We start from the raw sequence: 19,944 nt of genomic DNA on the forward strand, positions 1-19,944 counted from the left end.
TGTAAAATTTAAAACCAATTGGAAGTAAAATTATTTTTCTATTATCTCTCATTAAATCTCATATCTAAGGTATATTCTCTTATTAAATCCTATATTTAAGATATATTTCTCTCATCATTAAATTCTACTAATTAAATCCATAACAATTATTTCAATAATATAAAAATAAATATTTTAAAAAATAATTTGAAAACAAAACCATTTGCTTTCCTCTATGTGGTGGGTAAGCAATTCAACCATTTGAGGTCAAATCTGTTGATAAATAATGCTATAATTAAATAATAAAAATTTAAAATAAATAAAATATATAATACAAAATAATATAAAAAGAAATAGCATGTCATTAATATTGTATATTCATTATATTAAACAAAAATAAGTATGAAATGTAAGAAGTATTTTTGCAAATGATGAAAATAGAATGCCAAAATTAAAATCAACATAGAAGTGAAATGATGTCATAGTTAAATAATAAAATTTTTTAAAAATAGAAAATACAAAGAATCACAAAAATAAATATTATACATAAGATATAATTTTATCAATAATGGAACTATAATACAAAATTTAATGTCAACCTAGAAATCAAACTATTTTTCTTTTTGGGTTGTGGGTTAGTGCTTTGGGTCAAATGGATTAATCGATTATATAATAGTTAAATAATAAATCTTTAAAAAATAATAAAAAAGTTCAAGTAATCAAAATGATATATAAAAAATTATATATTAATTATGTCAAACAAAAATTAAGTGTGATGAGTAAAAATTATGTATATTATGTAGATGAAATATATAATTTAAAACTGATCCAAAAGTAAAGTTATTTTCTTATTTAAATGGTGGGTCAATGATCCAACTTTTCAAAGAAATTCATGATGTCATGGTTGAATAATAAATATTTAAAAAAAAAGACAAAACACAAAAGATAAAAAAAGTACAGAGTTTTGTCAAAAATATTTCATAACATTTTTAATGTTATATAATCATCATATTAAATAAAAATAATTATTAAAATAAAATTTATTTTTATTTAAGACATAAATGGAATACAAAATTTAGTAATAATAGTAGTAGTAGTAATTTAAAATTTTTGCAGGTACACATTTAATACAAGTATTTAAATTTATTTTTAACAATATTATTACTTTTATTAATTTTTAATTTCTATCCTAACTATGATATATCTAAAATTAAAGTAATTAATATGAAAAAAAAAATCCATACTTACAATGCGCATACTTAATTACTAGTATAGCATAAGAGTCGTCAGTTCGGTCAATTATCTTATCAGTTATGATGAGCGCACCTCATGAGTCATGAAGCAGGTTGATCGTTTGAATTCCTCTTCCAATGTTGGCTTCCCGGTTAAGGGCCTAAAGCTTTTGGGAACTATAACTAGCACTTGCTTTAGATGGGCTCGTGGACTAGGCAGGTATTGGGCTAAGGTCCCACCAATTAGACACTTTAAAGAGTCTGGTCTGGTGCCCACAGTTTCACCCTATACCTATATGATGTTTGTTCGACTTGGGCTGATATTTATATGCCCAACAAATTGTTATCTGGGCTTGATTTTAGGGCCTATAAACAATCTCTCTCTGTGTGGTGACACAAAATTCATGACTATACTCCTGTTGGTGGAGCATTTGGATCCACCCAGGTAATTAAGAAAATTCTCTGATCCAGTTTCACGTAATTAGAGGTGCAAATATCACAGCTACTCCAGATCTTAATTAACACTCCTGTGAAAAAGGTAAGAACGCAAAATTTACAGCACGCCCACAAGCTTCCTATTAATCAGACTACAAGACCCAAAACTCAAAACCATCTGGCCCAGTGAATTGAACAAATAAATATAGAGATAGAAAGTATTAGGCTCAAGTTTGAGCTCGAGCTTAATCATAAGCCAAGTTTTTTTTTGAAAAAAAATTATATGTATAAAATTATTTTATTTTTTATTTTTTAGACAAAAATTTAAGAATTATAAAAATTAATTAATATTATATATAAAAATAATTTTATTTTATATACAAGAAAATAAGAATGATAGAAATTATTTACTATTATGCATAAAATAAAAATATTATATTAATAAAAATATTATTATATATTTATATGTATGGATGTATGTATGTATTTATGTATGTAATAAAAATTATTTATTTAATACTAGGCTCGTGAGTCTCACGAGCCGAGCTCAAAGCTCAAAGCTCAAAGCTCGAATTCGGCTTGAAATTCGGTTTAAACCGATTTTTTTTTAAACCAAACTCGAATAACTCGTGAAAGGTTCGGCTCATGACCACCGTATTGGTCCAGTAGCTTCTAGTATCTTCTTCCTCTCTACAAGTCATCAGTGCCAATTAGCTGCGGCCAAGACTCTATTATTGGTGCCTTTAATTTAATCTGTAAGGCCGCTGTTCATCGCCTTCAATGAAGGGAGACCCTCTTTATGACAGGAAACCCAGAAAAGCAACAATTAACAAACGGATAGATTGTTTTGTTTGTCTCATTCCTTCCATTTTCACTTTTACCATAGCCATTAATTTTTATAGGAGAAAGAACGAACCACATAAATAACAGTAGAGGTAGAACTATCCTCAAGGCTCAAGTACAGGGAAATTCATCTGGAACTAGAACAATACATTAGGCATAAACTGATGTGCATAGAAGACATCTGATTACCAAGACAAGACACCAGAACAACAATGACAATGGCGAAAAGCAAACATTTAGGTGACTACCAGGATTTACCACAATACATCTACCGCAGTCACCCAGTTCTTTGCACACATCAACTAATACTGGACAAGGCATTCCTGCTTCCCAGGGATCATTGTAGCGTTGGTTCCTTGATTCCCATTATTAGTTGCTTTCTCTTCAATGTTTCCCTTTGCATCGACATTGCAAGCAATAGCTTCAAAAATCAGAGCCATCACCTCCTGGAACCTCCCTTCAGAGAGGGAGACCTCTGCAAGGAGCCTGCATGCGTTCTCCTCTGTTGCTTTCTCATAGTCCTGTTTCCTTTTTAACACCATGTGGCCACTGATTTCCCACACAACCGGTTGGCCTGAGTGTCAAGAAGCTCTGGGTTTACCTCCCCAAGTGCCTACTTCTCAGCATAACACTGTAGTTGTTTCAAGCAGCAAAGTCCATCAGCAACCCTCAAACACAAGACCTCTGACCGGATAGTTGACAGCTCAGAGATTTTCACACCTCCGTCAGTGGTGGTAATTCTTCAGGTGGGAGCCTTATCAATTGGAACACCAAATTGTTTGGTTCAGCCGATTATTAAAAAATCGGGAATGTCTCAAAAATGGGGACCCCACGATCCATGAAACACTAAATTTGATATTTCATGCATCGGTAAACCGTTTTCCCCAACGGTTGACTGATGTGTGTCCTATGTGATGCTTATTTGGCGGTACATACATGAAAAATGGTGATGAAAATCACTTTACCAAACAGCATAGTATTGCTCACTGCCAATGTGGCAGAAGCGTTTTTTTTACGAAAAAAAGATCTTAGAAGCATGTGTTTTTTCTTGAAAACTGGTCCTAAAAACCCACGCTTCCAAACACAATGTATATCTACCATATCTATCCTAACCATGATTTGTGTGATATTATTCGTTTCAGTGTCGAGTCAATTCCACTTTGACTTGAATCCATTCACAGTTGGGGCCTTAGGGGTGCTCACTGAACCGTGGGGCATATTTTGTAAATGAATTGGTAATACTGGTTTTTGGAAAACTGGTAATCGAAACCAAATCGAAATTTATGGTCAACTGATTGACCAGTTTGGTTAATTATCGATTTGGTTCATCAGTTTTTTGGTTTTTTTTTATAATATATTTATATAATAAATATAATATTATATTTTAAATAATAAATAATATATTATATATTATAAATATTTATATCTATATATATAAATATAATACATATTTATTAACTTATAATATATATATATCAGTCGGTTCAGTTAACCGCTACTTTTTTTATTGATTAACCAAAATTGAACCGGTTATTTAATTTTTAAAAATACCGAACCGAAACCGAAACCGAAACCAAAACCAAACTGACCGGTCCGATTAACCAATTTTCGGTTCGATGTTTCGGTTTTTTCCTCACCCCTATCAGAGCAATGTTGAGCCGACTCGCCGCCTAGTGGTGACGGGTCATCTCTATGGTCCACACCTTCAAACTTCAACATAGAGATCAGACTAGAAGAGTACGGAAGAATAGCGTTTCGACGAGAAGAAATCAAGAAAAAACCCCTTCCTCTGATCTCTATTCAATTCTCATCTTTCAGATGTTCCATCTACTTTCTTTCTCCACTGCGCCTTATCTTTTGCAGTCAGTCATGCCCGGTGAAACATCTCTTCTCAAAACCGCTTTTCTAAACCCCCAAATATCCATCTTCAGAACCCACTCTCTCCAATTTTCACGTCGCCGGAAAAGAGCTCTTCTTCCGGGTGCCTTGTTTTCTGGATGGAACACCGTTTTCCATGGGGGGCCTGCCACAAAAGTTTCGGCTGTTTTGGAAACCAAAGAGAATACTGTAATGGAGGGCCAAAGTACTCCTGTGAGAATAGTGGGCATCGTCGGAGAAGGAAGCGTCAGCCCACTAAAATGTACACCTTGGGAAGAGGTCATGCTTCACACTGTAAGTGAAAAAAACAAAAAGGCAGCTTCTCCTTTCCTATTTCTCTCTCTTAATAGAGTATAGCAGAGACCCTTCTCTCTCTCTCTCTCTGCTTGATTTCTGATATCATGGTCCCTTGATCAAACTATTTAAATCATAATACTCTGTGGCGCTCGCTAGATTACTCTAAATATCGCTTGTTTGGCAATGTACCGAGAACCAATACAGAACCAGACACCCGAGACCAGACCACTGACATTGTCAATTCTTATTTTGCCGTCTATGACCCCCAATTATAATTGAATACAATTAAAAAACCTCCACTAAACTGTAAAGTAGTATGGAGGATCCTCCTCGCCTGGACACCAGCTGGTGTACTGTATCTTTTCTGTTAATCTTTTTTGGTGTCCATCACTTCTGCCTTGAGGAAGGGGGTCCTTCTTGGTGTTTTAGAATTTCAGTTGAAGACCCATCTTGGGTGATCAGTCTCACAGAGGGCGATTAGCCCGAATATTAGGTCCTACTGCTGCATGCCCTGAATCTACAAAGGTCTATATACAGCCTTTCCTTAAGGGGCATTAAAGAATTCCATGAGCAAAATGGCCAGAGGGTGAAGCAGAGAGTGCTTCTCCTAACTCAACGGGCTGAGTTTTGGGGCAGAGCATCAAAACGTGTCTTCTATCAGGGAGTAATCTGGTATGAATATTGATGTTACCGTATCCGGTCACGTGTCAATCTTTTTTCCTGATGTACTCAGGGGCTGAAGTGGAGCTCCTTGGTGGCGAGCTGCCTTGTGGTGAGCTACCTTGATGAGCTTGATGAGCTGCTTGGAGATGGGCTACCTTGATGAGCTGTTTGGAGGTGGGGCTACCTCGATGAGTTGCCAGGTAGTGAGCTACCTTGATGCTGAGCTCCCTGGTATAGTGCAACCCGACCGCTCCCTGTAGGAGATGATCTACTCCTCTTTGTAGACGGCGGGAGCTGGGGGACCTGCGAGAACTGAGTCAAAGAACCCGGGGGTGTTTACCTGGAGAAGTCACTCCGATGGCTAAGTCAACACTTAGTTGTAGAGCTGAAAATGATATAAGAGAGTGAGAGAGATGAAGAGCAGGGGTTACCACATCTTCCTTCAGCCTTTTCGCATACCTTTTTCCCTAGGGGGTGAGGTCTTTATATACTGGAGTCCTTGTGGGTTAGGTGGAGCAGTTCCTGGATTCCCACTGTGATGGGACTTGCTTGCGTGTTAGGTGGAAAAAATGCCATCCATCAGTAAGACTGTCCCTTCCCGTCTGAACCGGGGAGTTGGTGAACTAATATAGCCATTACAAAGTATGGTCCTGTGGGATATAGAGTACGGAGGTGTGCTCCTCGAGGTTGTCAGGTTGGCGCCTGCGCCAGGCCGCCAAGTCGTGCCAGGGCCAGGCTGCCAGCTCGTGCCAAGGCCAGGTCGCCAGCTCGTGTCAGGGCCAGGCTGCCAGCTCGTGCCAAGGCCGCGCCTGGTGGGACACCATCAACTTAGCAAAGGCAAGTTGTTGCCAAAGTGGTCCCGGGTGTCACCTAGTTGTTCTAAGGTGCTAGGCTACATGAGGGTGAGCCTGTGGCGAGTTGCCTGTAACGAGCTGCTTGTGGCGAACTTCCTGTGGCGAGCTCGAGCTGTCTAGTTGTCGAGAGGCTGCACTTAATTGGCATAAGGTGCCAGGTGTCACAATGTCACTGGAGGGCCAAATCCACCCTCATCAAATATGATGCATCCTCCCACAAGACGAACCTTGCGTAATGCATGGACAGTAAAAGTTTCACTTCGTACAGTATAAGAGTTTTTTCAAAGGGATAGAAGAGGCCCCTTTATCCAACTAGCAGGAAACGGAGGAAAAATGCAATCTCGTTTATTGTTATTTTCCATTGTACCCTACTATATGTTTTTTTAGATGGTGAGGAGCTCTTTTTTTCATGCAAGACTTCACACAGCAATTCATCTGTGGCCAGGAAATTCCATTCTTTCTTCATAAGGGTCCCACCATTTGTGACATCAGTGAATTCTTGTTTGAGACAATAGCTGCATTGTGCCATTCTGGTGGACATGCTGTGCTCAAGAAAAGGGAGTATATGGATTTAGATGATTGCCGCCTCTTTTAGCACAGTGGATTGCAATCCTCAGGACCATCATTCATTCCAACACCATGTTGTGGGTTCTTATCCCCTTGAAGAAAACATAGTTTTATTTGGTATTACCCATACAGACATGGTAGAATGTTGAAAACATTTTCTTTACTAGCTTTTTTTTTTCTTCTCATAAATGCAGGTCGATAGACTAAAATGGATTGATGAAGGATTTCAGATGCTTGTATTTTCTGACAACATTCTAACCCAATCTGATGACCCAAGGGTGGAAGCACTCAAAAAGGAGTTAAGCCATGCAGATATCTTGGTGGTTGTTGCTGTTAATAATCAAGAATCAGTCAAGTGGATCCAAACAAGCGGTGAAAGTGTCCGAAACATCATCTGCTTTGACTCATCCCCTACTCTAATTAACAAACTCGGAGGATCATACATTCATACTCAAGTAAAAGGAAATATATTCACCAAAATCACTGGAATTATTCAGGGTAATAACACAAATGAATCAGTTGAAGTGGTTCAAACAGTGTCTGAGGCATGGGATCGTTACAATTCTGATGATATAAGGTTCTGCTTATTAGTCATAATCAATGCTTATATAAGGCCGGTTCCAATCTTAAAGAACCTAAGGTCAAAGGGTCTCTCAACACTTAATTGCATGATAAAGAACTGTGGTCCACAGATATTGAATTGCCTCTTGGATCCCAACTGTAGGAAGGCCCTCCAATGCTTAAACCGCTGTAGTCCAGTGGATCAGGTCTGTAATTATCAATGCATTGCCTCGTATGAGAGTCCACAGCTAGAAGCATTTTCTCTCTGTGTATTGCAGAAGCATAACTGTCTAGAATTGGATGCAAGGATCCCTGACAAGCCTTATGTGCCTCCAATGGTTCAGTTTCGAGGAGAGGACTTGTGTCATGAAGTTGCTGAGGATCTCTTTGTGGGTTGGTTGGGTAGTTTGGATTGGAGTTGGCGAGTTGTTGCAGGGCAAAATCCAGCTTATGATCAGTTCCCCTGCCAGTACCAGCTATTCTATAGAGGGAAGGCTAGAGGGTCCTTCTGGTATGAACCTGTTTTTCAAGTGAGAACCTTAGAGGGTAAGATAGTTTGGAGGCGGCGCCGATATCGAGTTAGGAGAGGCAAGATTCCTGGGACCTTTTACTTCAGTGTCTTAGATAATGGTGTTGTTTCAAATGAGTATTGGACAATTGTGGATGTCGCTGAAGATCTTAGTTGGGGTTTATTTCACTACAGTGGGGCTGCTCAGGTTGCTGGACTGGCTTATACTGGGGCAGTGCTTGTTAGCCCAAACGGACAGTATCCAAATGAGATGCAGAGACCACAATTAATTTCTGCTTTGAAGAAGAGTGGAATCAAGGAGTGGGAGCTTTACACAGTTGATAATCGTTCTTGTCCTGACCCACCTCTGGGACTTCCTGAGGGATCAGGTTTGCATTGTAAACTTGAAGTTAAAAATAAGAAGTGATTGTCTTCATAGATACAACAAATCACTCATCTATGCATCTCAAAGTTCATACCACATCTTAAATTCCATAGCACACCTACAAATACATGGACAGATTAAAAAGCTGGAGCAATGCTTGAAACATGAATGAATATGATAAATAAAAGGTTGGTTTCCACAGGGAATCTTCAGACAAACTCAGAGAAAAAAAAAAGTGAAGTGAATCGTTGTTGCAAGAGCATTTTGAAGCGTACCATTCACACAGCCATTCATCTTTTAACAATGTGCATGTAAGATGTTACTTGAAAAATCAATTTCTGCCATAATAGATGTATGGTGTGCATGTAATTTGGATGATTGAAGAAATTTATGCTGCCATAATATGTTGAGGGGAAATTGTAAGAGGATGATAGAAGCAACACAAGTTAGACTAACAAAAGGCATGGTGCTTACTTTGCTTTAAGAGATAGCTAAGAAAGATATATCTGCTCCTTTACATGCGTATGAATTTGGGAGGCTGGTTTGTTTTTTATTGATTCTAATGGTTTGAACTGCTGCATTATTTAAAGTTCTACATTACAAGAGGACTAAACTGCACCAGGCTTGTGGCCAACCAAAAACAGCTGCCTACAGATAGGTACACAATCAGCTAGAGCTCAGTTGAAGCTCCAATAAGTATATATGGGTTGGTCATATTTGATTCCTCCAGTTAGCTTGGCTGGAGCTGTCCAATATAAGCCTCAGCCAGATGGTGTATGTTGGTGGGTACCAGCAGAGGGCAGTTACAAATGTTTTACTGACCAGTGATCTTCACATGGCAGCTCTCTTTGGGGCCCAAAACACTCCATTTCCACAGGCTAGTTTCAACCCAATAGCCCAAGCGGAGTGGCCAGAAGAACACTTTCTTCTTGGCAATTTTGTCAATCAAAACTTTGAACTATAGCAAGTTGTTTTGCTTAGGGGTAGTACAACACAAGGTAGCTTACATGGTTGGACAGATCACTCCATCTAAGGTAAGCTTTTACCCTTGGCATTACTCCAGGGGTTGTGAAATTTAATTTCTGGGCACCATGTTAACTTGCTGTGGGCTCAAATGAGACCTTGTTTGGGCCTAGGCCAAGCATCTAGAGTTGATTCTTGATCTGGGTTGAAGTTAGGGATTTGGGGTTGTCTCCGATAGTCCGATTGGGTTCCAATCGGAGCATGCGGCGTTTGAATTCCAATCCGAAGGTAGATAGCATATTAGCATGTGTGCGTCTATTTTGTATGATACTCAAGATTTCCAATCACACAGTTGACAATATATCACCAGCAAATTGTTTAGCTTTTGTATTGAATAACTAGCATGTAAACCCATGCAATGCCTGGGGTTGAATAGAAATTTGGTTAGGTTTGAGTTGGTAAATTCGGGTTTTGACATCACTTTGGCTCCATTTCTTAGCCTAATTCAATCCATCTAATTTACACCTTACTTTATTAGAGAGGGTTAGAAGGGCTTTATTAGGGAAGAGAGAGAGATGAGGAATTTGGTATCAACATTGAGGTGAGAGTACTCCAAAACTGTACAAATATGTTAAATAAATTTATTTATAAAAAGTGTTTTTTTTTTTTTTTTTCTTTTGAAGCCTAAACACATAAGTATCTTAGTAAAGCAAATTCTACTAATCTACAAAAATAAAATCTTATATCACAGATTTTGAATTCGAGTTGGATTGAATTGGATCTAATATTAATTTGCTTCAGAACAAATGGATCGACGGATCGAATTCTTGTATCTTAAATTTGGATTTGGATAGTTCTGATTCGACTGGACCAAAATCCAGTCCATTCTCAGCTCTAGATAGATTAAAGTTAGTGTTTGGATAAACTTCAGTGCTTTTAAAGACCAGAAGTACAACGCCCCAATAAATAGATCTTAGAACAGTTATGCAGAATTTTATGCCTTTAAAAGCAATTATTACCAAACACACACTTTTTTTTTGCTTATTTTTATTTTCTACAGCCCAAGGCTCATAAGTATAAGATTGATCTCAAATAAATTAAACTAGGTTAAAGAGGATACCCATTTAACAACACTTTTGAATTCTTAGTATGCTAAAGAGATAATTCTACTCTTGACTCTTGAGCTAGCTCCTAGTCCATACCACTCCCATCTTTGTATGAGGGGGCATTTGTTTTTTGGATTTTGAAGGGGGCGGGAGTTCGATCCCAGACCAAGAAATCTATGTTATTTTTTATTTTAGATTTATGTGGAGGTCACAAAAAATTTATTTTTCTGGGTCCATTTTATAGGTGGATACTAGGGGAAAGATGGCAATACTTGGATGGAACAAAAATACCCCTTTTAATAATGAATTTTTATGACTAAAATATGGTCATTGGTTTATTTTCCTGGGAAATAGAAGAACATGGATAAATAACTTACCTAAAAGCGAACGGGAAACTAATACACTATCAATACTTAGAAGTTTGAACCACTGTGTGTTTTATGTTTCAGTTAGGTTTTAATGTAGCTTTCACCACTTAAGCATGAGGGGGTGCAAGTTGGGTTGGGTTGTAAATCTGTTAGGTTTTCAAAAAACTCGACTTACAACCTTACTTGGAACTTGGAGGGAATCTAAAATGTCTAGAGACTCTGAAGAACCATTACAGTTACAACCCAGCAAAAAGAGACTATGCACTTCTTCCATATTTAAGCCCTCCGCTTAGATCTTGAAGAGCTAATTAAGCTACCTTGCATCGCCTGCAACCTCATTTTCCAGTTGCCAGGTTTTGATTCTGTGCAGTTTCCCAAAACAACATTTCCCTTATCAATCTGCAAACATTGCAAAGTTGTACTTGTACTGTTGTACATCTTGCCCTCATTAGTCATTAAGGATGCAAATTGGGTTGAAGTCAACCCTAATTCTAGCCCAACCCTAAGATTTCAGGTTGGTTAGGATTGGGTTGGGTTCGGGTTGGCTTGATTTTTCTACTTCTTTCTTGTCAAATTTTGGTAATTTAGTATTATTATGTCTAAAAAGACATGATTATCATGTTAAAAAAAATTGCCTTAAAACTTAAAATTTTTGATAGTCAATATACAAACATACATATATACATATATGCATACATACATATATACATACATAGATAATTATGCATATATATAAATATACAAGTATTTGTGAAAAATACATAAATACATAAATATAAATATAAATATAATACATAAATACATATCTATATAATATTTTACATGTAAATATGAATTTAAATTGTATTCTAATTGGACCAGGTTGGTAAATGCCTCAACTCTAACCCAACCCAAAGACCAAAGTTAAATTGGGTTCACACTTCTCAAGCCCTAATCTAACCTGAACTTCAATCAAACCCTACTTTTACTTTTTTTTGGCTGGGTTCGGGTTAGTTTCAGTCTAATCCGGCCCAAGTTGCAACCCTACTAGTCATGTACTCATATCACTTTCTAGACTACCCCGCCAAACCCAAAAGTTCCAACAGCCGGGCAGCGGGCTGAACCTAAATTGTTAGTCATACATTTGTTTCCTTGCATTCTTTACAACTGCATCATACGGCACACACCTGGATTCTGGAGGATGGAGCAATTTTCATTTCAAGTAAACTCTCCCCACCATCAGTCCAGGTGGTCCCCACACAAATATGCGAATCTTTGTTTGAGATAGGTTTTTGGGTTTTCTTCTATTTTCATGGTTGGGCTTGGTTTCGCCAATAACCCAACTCAAACTCTCCAAGTTTGACGACTTGTTGCGTTGGATTGGATTGTATCAGTTCGGTTCAATAGTTGAAGCGGTGATTTCTGAACTATTTCGCGTTGGCGGGAGACCTCTATTTGGCGGGAAATCATGTCTGAATGACGAAAATACCCTTCGTCACGTTACCAAAATAAATGAATAATCCAACAAAAGCATGCCATTTTTCCGTATCACGAGGGTTTTAAAATTATACAACTTCCTTTCTCGGTTTCCCCTTTAAAAACCCTAGAATTTGAAGTTTGAACACCACCATCAGCCGAAAAGTTTTGGATCGGTAATGGCGGACGCGGAAGAAGAGAACACAGAGACCCTTCAACCCGCGTTTCCACTCGGGCGAGTGAAGAAGATCATGAAACTCGACAATGAGATTAAGAAGGTGAACTCGGAAGCTCTCCTCCTGGTCTCCCTCTCCACTGATCTATTCCTCCGATTCCTCGCCGAGAAATCCGCCGGGGTTGCCGTCGAGAAGAAGCGAAAGATCGTGAAGCTCGAACACCTGAGAATTGCCGTCAAGAAGCACGAACCCACCAAGGATTTCCTCCTCGATTCGCTCCCGATGCCTTCTCAGGTGTCGACTCGTCCATCGACGGCCGAGAGCCGACCTAAGCCCACCGTTGAGAAGGCCGTTCCCGCTGGTACTCACAGGATCGATGATTTCTTTCACAAATGTTCAAATGGGATTTCAAATCAGACCGAGTAATTCTTCCCTTTTACATGAATTGTTTACTTTCTCTTACTCATATAAGTATTATATATCCCTGTGTGTTAATGGAGATTTTGATGTGGTAGTGTGTGATAGAGTGCCGTTTGATCTTTTGACCAGACGGTGATGGGCCTGAGATTGCTATATACCCCACCAAGCATATGGTCTGTAAAATGTAAATTACCTAATTGGGGAAGTGCTACTGCTAGAACTAGTCTGATCTAAGCCACCGTCAATCTCTAGGGAGATGGTAATGTGCATTTGATATCCCAAATCTGCTCAGCACCAAATTATATCCCTCTAGTAGATAATAGATAACTGCTAAAAGTTGGACATTGGCCCACTGAACTGGATAATGGGCACCCACCATTAAATGGTCTCACTTTTATTTATTTATTTATTTATTGATATTTGATTAAATAGTCCTACTTGAAGAATTGGAAATAGTTACAAAGTGATCCAAATATACTGTGCTAATCAAATGTTTTATATCTTCTAACCATGCCTCTTACTTTCCTACCAACCTTTCCCTTATCTTTACTTTGCATTTTCTTTGCTATTGGGGTCCGTTTGATTTGCAGTTGGAATCAGAATGGAAATCAAAATCTTTTGGAATTAGAATCAGAATAGTCTATTCCTATAATATATTTGGTTCAGACAGGAATGATGATGAAAATTTGAATCAATAAGAATGGAATTTCATTCTCAAAGGAGGGGCAGGGAATGGTCATTCCCTCAACGGGGGAATGGTCATTCCCTCAACGGGGGAATGGTCATTCCAGTAGGAATGGAAATGGGATTCCAATTCTGCTCAACCAAATAGTTGGAATCGATATAACCCATTCTAATTCCGATTTCAGACCCTATTCTCGCAAACCAAATGGGGCCTGAATGTCTACAATCCTCTCTAAGTAGTACTGCAGCCATCTCGCCAATTCCATTCCACCTCTTTAGTGCCTTTTGAACACCTTTCACTCTATTATTCAATCTCTGTTCAGCCTACTTTGTTGAATTAGTGGAAGCTAAGTTTCAATTAGCAAGCTTGCTGAGGGCTTTGCGGGCCTGTATATTAACAGCACCTAATTTAAGAGCAACCTAAGGTATCAGAAAGAAAAACGAACTTGAGCTTCCAATTATCAATGTCCTTACGAGTGATCCATCTTGAATGCATGGCCTTCATTCGCAATCCAATCAGCTGCATGGTTGTATTATTGAGGTTTCACTCACGCACTATCTTCATCCATTCTTCCTTCATGGTTGCACATGTTGATGTAGCATGCGTTACTCCTTTTAGGGTATCTATTGTGGTCTTCGAATCTCATTGATACAAAAATCTCCTTCTATAATGACTTTACTTGCACCCAACTCTTTCACTAGTCTATGGGCTTCAAGCATGGTTTTTAAAACTGACTCGAAAGTGGAACCGTTTTAGGAACCGTTTTCCGGTTCGGTGGTTCAACTGTCTGGGTTGAATGGTTCGACTCATGATGTCATAAATAAATAAAAAACAAAAAAATATTTATATATAATAAAAAATATTATAGAAATTTAAATAAAATACAAAAAATGCACAGAAAAATACAGGAAAAAGAACAATATATGAAAAATATAAAATAATAAAATACAAACAATACAAAAACAATTCCAAAAAAAACAGAAAATTTTCCAAAAAATGTAAAAAAATATGTAAGCAAGAATATGTAATGTCCAGTCATAGAACATGAACTTGTGCAACATGTGAATTACTTACAACATTTTTCACTTGTGCACCATTACCAAAGCTTGATTTTCCAACTGGGATAGGAAGAACTTTGGAATCACTAATGGGGTTAGAGACAGGATCTGTTGGGATCTCATCAGCTGATTCACGAAGAATAGCATTAAACATGGCCACATCTAATCTATTCATGCATTGCTCCATCACCTGGATATCGAGAAAAAAGGATTGCCATGTCATATTTAGAGCTTAGACCTGACTATATATTGATAGGGCGAAGGAGAACAACTACTAGAATATTATTGCAGAAAGACTGATACCTGAGTATGATATAGGAAGTGAATTCTAGAAACATATAAAAAAAGGGGCTACTTGTAAAGGAATTCCATGTTCACTCTACATGTAAAAGGGTCCATGTTTAAACTATCACTTAACAGCATCCATGCAATGGTCAATCCATACAATGCTTAATGCTTGTGCACCCAGATTAGCACTGGATAATAAAGGCCAATTACAAATGATAGCTGGGGCACTTGATTGGTGCAAGTACATTAGTAACAGATAATGAAAATATAGACTACCAGTCTAGCCAGCACAGGCAAACAACCACACTCATGGCCTCCAGCTCGAACAGGGCAAAGCTTTTCACAAGCATCCCTGAAAGCTTCTTTCGAAAGGTGTAAAGAAAAGTTCCCCTGTTCTTGCTCACCCAAACTCCCTGAGTTTGATGCCATTACTTTATCATTTGCTATCCCGGTGGCAGACTGCATATATGGTGTTAGGGTCTGGAGAAACAAACAGAAAGCCAGGTCAGAAGGCTAGCAGCAATTCAGGATGCTTAATCTAGAAAAATCTGAAACGTTAAATTAGGGGGGAGGTGGAAAGCACTTGGAATTGACCTGCCACCAACAGATTCAATTATTTGGGAGAAAATCCAGGCTTCAACATTTTCCAGTGCAGTTACAAATGTCTGCGGATCCTCCCAGTCATCAAAATCATTAGAAAAAACAAACTTCTCTTTCTTGTTCAGAGAACTTTCATTCCATTTTAATGGAGAAGATTTCTTTTCGTTTCCCATTTTACCACCATTAGCTTCAATTTGGGGATCAACACAAATTGATGGTTGAGATTCCGCAACAACCTGGCTAATAATTGCCCTTAAAACAACTAAATTCGACAACCAAAAAGTTAACCTGCATTCAAAGGAAAGCACAATCAGGTGGAGCGTGAGAGGAAATAATCAAGTTCCCTAGTGTAGCCTAAGTAACTGTATCAAATAGTTAAAGAGAGTTGCAGGCTTTGCAAACAAGTTCAAGAAGTTGCCTAATCAAGTTCCCTAGTGGGCTCGGGCAGTCGGGCTTGGTCACAGGCAAGTTGCCGCTGCAAGCCTGCAAGTACTGCTCCAAGAAATTGACAGTGGGCTTGCTCGCCAATGCCCAATGCCCAATGCCCAATGCCGAGTACCGAGTGCCGAGTGCCGTTGCAAGCTTGCCATTCGTTGTTGTAAGTCGCTGCTGCAAGTGCTGGTGAATCTTTTCGCCGTCGGACACCGCTGCAAGTGCTGGTGAGGGTGACTCTTCTCGTTGCTAAAAGCTTGCCAGTCGCCATCGGTGTGTGTCACCGTTGGATGCCGGAGGTGATGGCCGCCGCAGGTGGTCGGTCGGTAGGGTGTGAGGGTTGAGAGGACTGAGGATGGAACTCGGGAAGGCTTAGAATTCTAACCCTAAAGCTAAAGGGAATAAGGGATTCAAACCGGATTGGGATATAATAAGAATTTTATTTTTTGTTTTTTTTTTTATTTAAAACATTAAAAATAAAAAGATAACTCTTGAACTTCTGCCCGGTCAAACGGTTTAGTGGTCCGATCACCCGCGTCAGTGTTTTTTTTTACCTTTTCAACGTTTTTTACCAAATTTCGGTTTTTAGTAAAACCAGACCCGGGGGCTGACCAGTTACCGGTTTTGAAAACCATGGCTTCAAGCTCTCATTTTAGCCACGGTGATGGTTGTGGAACCTATAGAATCGGCTAATATTTTTAGGATTTCTCCTTTATTGTTCTGGACTACACAGCCATTAGCACAATAATTATCCTCTCTTTTCGAAGCAACAAAGTTGATTTTAATTGTGTCCTCACTTGGTAGAGTCCATTTTACCAATATAACTTTGTTGTGTACTTGTTTCGTTGCCCATTCTGGTCTTTCTCAACATTTTGAACTTCTATATAGTATCTGTTACTTTCTAAAACTTTCTTGATGATCCCCGGAAGCCTTAGTTTCTATTCTTCCATAGGTGCCAAACCCAAAGGATAGAAGCCACTTTCTCCCGCATTAGGCTATATTCTTTGTCTTTTCTTTCTTCAACAAAGCTGTTCCACCAACGTACTAGAGATTGGCTTCCATCAAGGTTGGGAACCAGGAGTTGGTCATTAACTAGCCTCCAAACTTGAATGGCTAATGGACAATTAAGAAGAATGCGGTTTGTGTCTTCAGGGTTCCCACAAATATGGCATTCTGGATTGCATAATAATCCTCTTCTCTTCAGATTTTCTTTGCAAGGAATTTTATTTCTTATGACCACCAAAGAAAGATTCTTATTTTTAGGTGATCTAGTAGGCTGATGATTTGTCCAACTTGTGGAGGATGAGATGAACTCAGATCTCCTACTCACAAACTCTTTGCGCATCCTTACCCATACGACACTAGAGGTGCGCATTGGCAATATTTCCTTTGTCATTTATGAGATGTTTTCAATACACATCGACAGTGGTAGGGATTAGACTTGTTCATGGGCCAGTTTGGGCTTGGCTTTTGCCAAAATTTGAATGGGCCCGACCTAAAACCTAGGCCCAACATAGTGTAAAGTCAGGCCTGAAGCCCGACCTGTGAACAAGTCTAGTAGGGATGTGGAAAGAGTTTATGGGTAGGAGATTGAATGGGATTAGACCTATTAATGGGCCGGGTAGCCTGACAGTCCAGCCCGCACCCAGTTAGGCTTGGACATGTAGTTAGGCCCGCGGGTCTGACCTTGGGCCCAAAACACCAAGCCCGATTGTGTTTTGGGCCGGGCTCGGGATTTGTCAAAAAAGCCCGGCCCAATCGGGCTAATTTATATAATATAAAATATATAATATTTATTATAATGTATATTAATAATTTAATATATACATTTTTTATTTTTTCTTTATAATTTCTCTCTTTCTCTCTCTCTGTTCAGCCACTTCAGCGGTAGCAGTGGCAACAAGTTGAGCTTTAGACTTCGGGCTTGGGCCCAGGCTTCAAGCTTTTTATGAGGGCCAGGCTTGGGCCCAAGTTGTAGGCCCAATGGTCGGATCAGGCTCGAGCTTGGTAGGGCTGTTCACGGGTCAGGTTGGGTCGGTTTACTGTCATTTTTCCAATTGACCCGACCTGGTCGGTTTACCTAGAAATGAAACTGAAACCAACCCTGTACTAAGTAAAACCGACCTGGTCGGTTTGAGTCGGTTTGGATCGGTTTTGTGAATGATTCTCTCGGTGTGAACGGTAAAGGATTCAAGTCTAAGAAGCGAAGGCTGGATGCCTAGAAATTAAAAATGATTTGATGGATTAAAGCTGAAATTTTATATATAATATGCATATTTCTGAAATAAATAAATAAATATATATATATATATATATATATATATATATATATATTTCCACAAATATATATATATCTGAAATATATATTAAAATTGAAATATATATATATATATATATATATAATATCTGAAATATATCATATATGTAATATATCTAAGTCGGTTCGGTTTTGGTTTTCACACATGAAAACCGAAACCGAACCGAACCATCGGTTTATGTTTTTTTGTAACCCGAAACCGATCGGTGCTGAAGAAAAAAACCGGCCAACACAAGTTGGATCAGACCGGGTTGGTCGGTTTGGGCCTTGTTATGAACAGCCCTAGGGCTCGGGCCTTAAAAAATTTGTTAATGAAGAGTGAAAGCTCGGCCCGACCCATTAATAAGTTTAAGTGGGATGAAATTAAGGGCCTATTTGGTTCGTGGGAATAGAGGTCAGGAATCAAAATCTGAATGGCTCATTCTGATTCCAACCATTTGATTGGTTGGAATTGGAATCCTATTCCTATTCCTGGTGGAATGCCATTCCCCCATTTGAGGGAATGGTCATTTCCTTTCCCTCCCCTTGGGAATGAGATTTCATTCCAATTTATTTCAATTCTGATTCTAATTCTAATTGAACCAGACATATTATTGGAATAGACCATTCCGATTCTAATTCCAATAAATTTTGATTTTGATTCCGATTCAAACTCCGAAAATGAACCAAACAGAACGAACCCAAAGGTCATAAGTCACTCAATCCAACAAATGGCCGTTTCCAATTCCATTGTCATTATAATAATTTGATGTTGAGAATATTTTTCTTTTTCTTGTAGCTGTATTTTTTTTCTCATTCATTTAACATTATTCAACTATGAAAAATCAAAAACTTTATAATCCCTGATCAGGGTTTCATGAACTTGTCAATTTTATAAGTTAAATGCAAATCAGCAAATGATCGAATTCAAATTGGAAATTCCTATGCCCAGTTGTATAATCATGAATAAAATGACATAAAAACAATTTCTATAAGACTGAATTTATAACTAAACCTAATCCATAAATTATCCAACCACAAACATAATGGATTTGAATTGCCCTTCATTATCAAATTCAAATTGGAAAATGAAATTAGATAGAGAATAACATGCCTAATGAAAGCCCATCAATAGTTAATGTGGAATGCATTAATTCTAGTTAGCATTTGGTCTTTGGTTGGTTGAGCCAACATTTTCGTTGATGGAATCTACAGTGAAGGACCATAGACTTGTTGTGGCTGACGCAGACAAACACCTACCAATGTTTCCTTCCACCATTTAATATGCAAGTTTAGGTCCTCAGGATAAAGAAACAGATAAGGTAGCGTGGAAGAGTTGTTTATTTGTTACTTCTGGCTCTGGTCATTAAATATGCAACCAAAAATTAAGATCTCAAGTTTGGATTGGATGTGATTCATCCGTAATGAATTCATATTGGATTGGGTTGGATTAAGCCACTTGATAGAAGATAAGAATATAGGTGTCAATGGACCATGTTTGAATTAGAATTACTTTAAATTAAAATAAATTTGTACAGATAGGACGATTTAAACATTGAATTAGATCGGTCTTAAATGGTTTAAAATATTCATTAGATTGGATTGAACCTAATCCATTTGTAATGAACTCACATTAGACTGGATTGGATTGGACCAAATCCAATCTAATTGACACCCCTAATCTGGCCGATACTGGTCTGTAAAGGGTCATTTTGGGCCCTACAGAATTGATATGGGCTGAAACTCTAGATGTATCAGTGTTGACGAATTGTGATATTGCTGTATTTACATTATCTCATTAATTCCTTCTATAATTACTCCTTGTCCCTCTTATAACTCTTAACAACCTTTTCTAGCCCCCTATAATTCCCATTTTTTTGGTATTCGGTGCCATA

General features: G+C 38.2%; 2 protein-coding genes and 1 long non-coding RNA gene across 4 annotated transcripts; 2 read left to right on the forward strand and 1 right to left on the reverse strand.

Moving 5' to 3' along the window:
* Positions 1-4,201: 4,201 nt before the first annotated feature.
* LOC104599974 (violaxanthin de-epoxidase-like protein) lies at positions 4,202-8,755 on the forward strand. 2 transcript variants are annotated; one of them, XM_010262748.3, is made up of 3 exons: positions 4,204-4,661; positions 6,627-6,825; positions 6,943-8,755. In XM_010262748.3, the coding sequence occupies exons 2-3, from the start codon at positions 6,757-6,759 to the stop codon at positions 8,242-8,244; spliced, it is 1,371 nt and encodes a 456-aa protein (XP_010261050.1). In that variant the 5' UTR covers positions 4,204-4,661; positions 6,627-6,756; the 3' UTR covers positions 8,245-8,755. The 2 variants fall into 2 exon arrangements, with proteins under 2 accessions (XP_010261049.1, XP_010261050.1); XM_010262747.3 differs by lacking the exon at positions 6,627-6,825 and having other exon boundaries at positions 4,202-4,661.
* Positions 8,756-11,407: 2,652 nt separating this feature from the next.
* NF-YC13 (nuclear factor Y, subunit C13) lies at positions 11,408-13,091 on the forward strand. Its single transcript, XM_010262746.3, has one exon. The coding sequence runs from the start codon at positions 12,274-12,276 to the stop codon at positions 12,694-12,696; it is 423 nt and encodes a 140-aa protein (XP_010261048.1). The 5' UTR covers positions 11,408-12,273; the 3' UTR covers positions 12,697-13,091.
* Positions 13,092-14,785: 1,694 nt separating this feature from the next.
* On the reverse strand, positions 14,786-16,150 carry LOC148791369 (uncharacterized). Its single transcript, XR_016076692.1, has 2 exons — positions 15,740-16,150; positions 14,786-15,609 (listed from the first exon to the last, which is right to left on the reverse strand). It is a non-coding gene; the product is annotated as an uncharacterized LOC148791369 (long non-coding RNA).
* Positions 16,151-19,944: the final 3,794 nt, after the last annotated feature.

Source organism: Nelumbo nucifera, chromosome 5 (assembly GCF_055504915.1).
Source record: "Nelumbo nucifera cultivar China Antique chromosome 5, China Antique-T2T, whole genome shotgun sequence".
NCBI classification, from domain to species: Eukaryota; Viridiplantae; Streptophyta; class Magnoliopsida; order Proteales; family Nelumbonaceae; genus Nelumbo; species Nelumbo nucifera.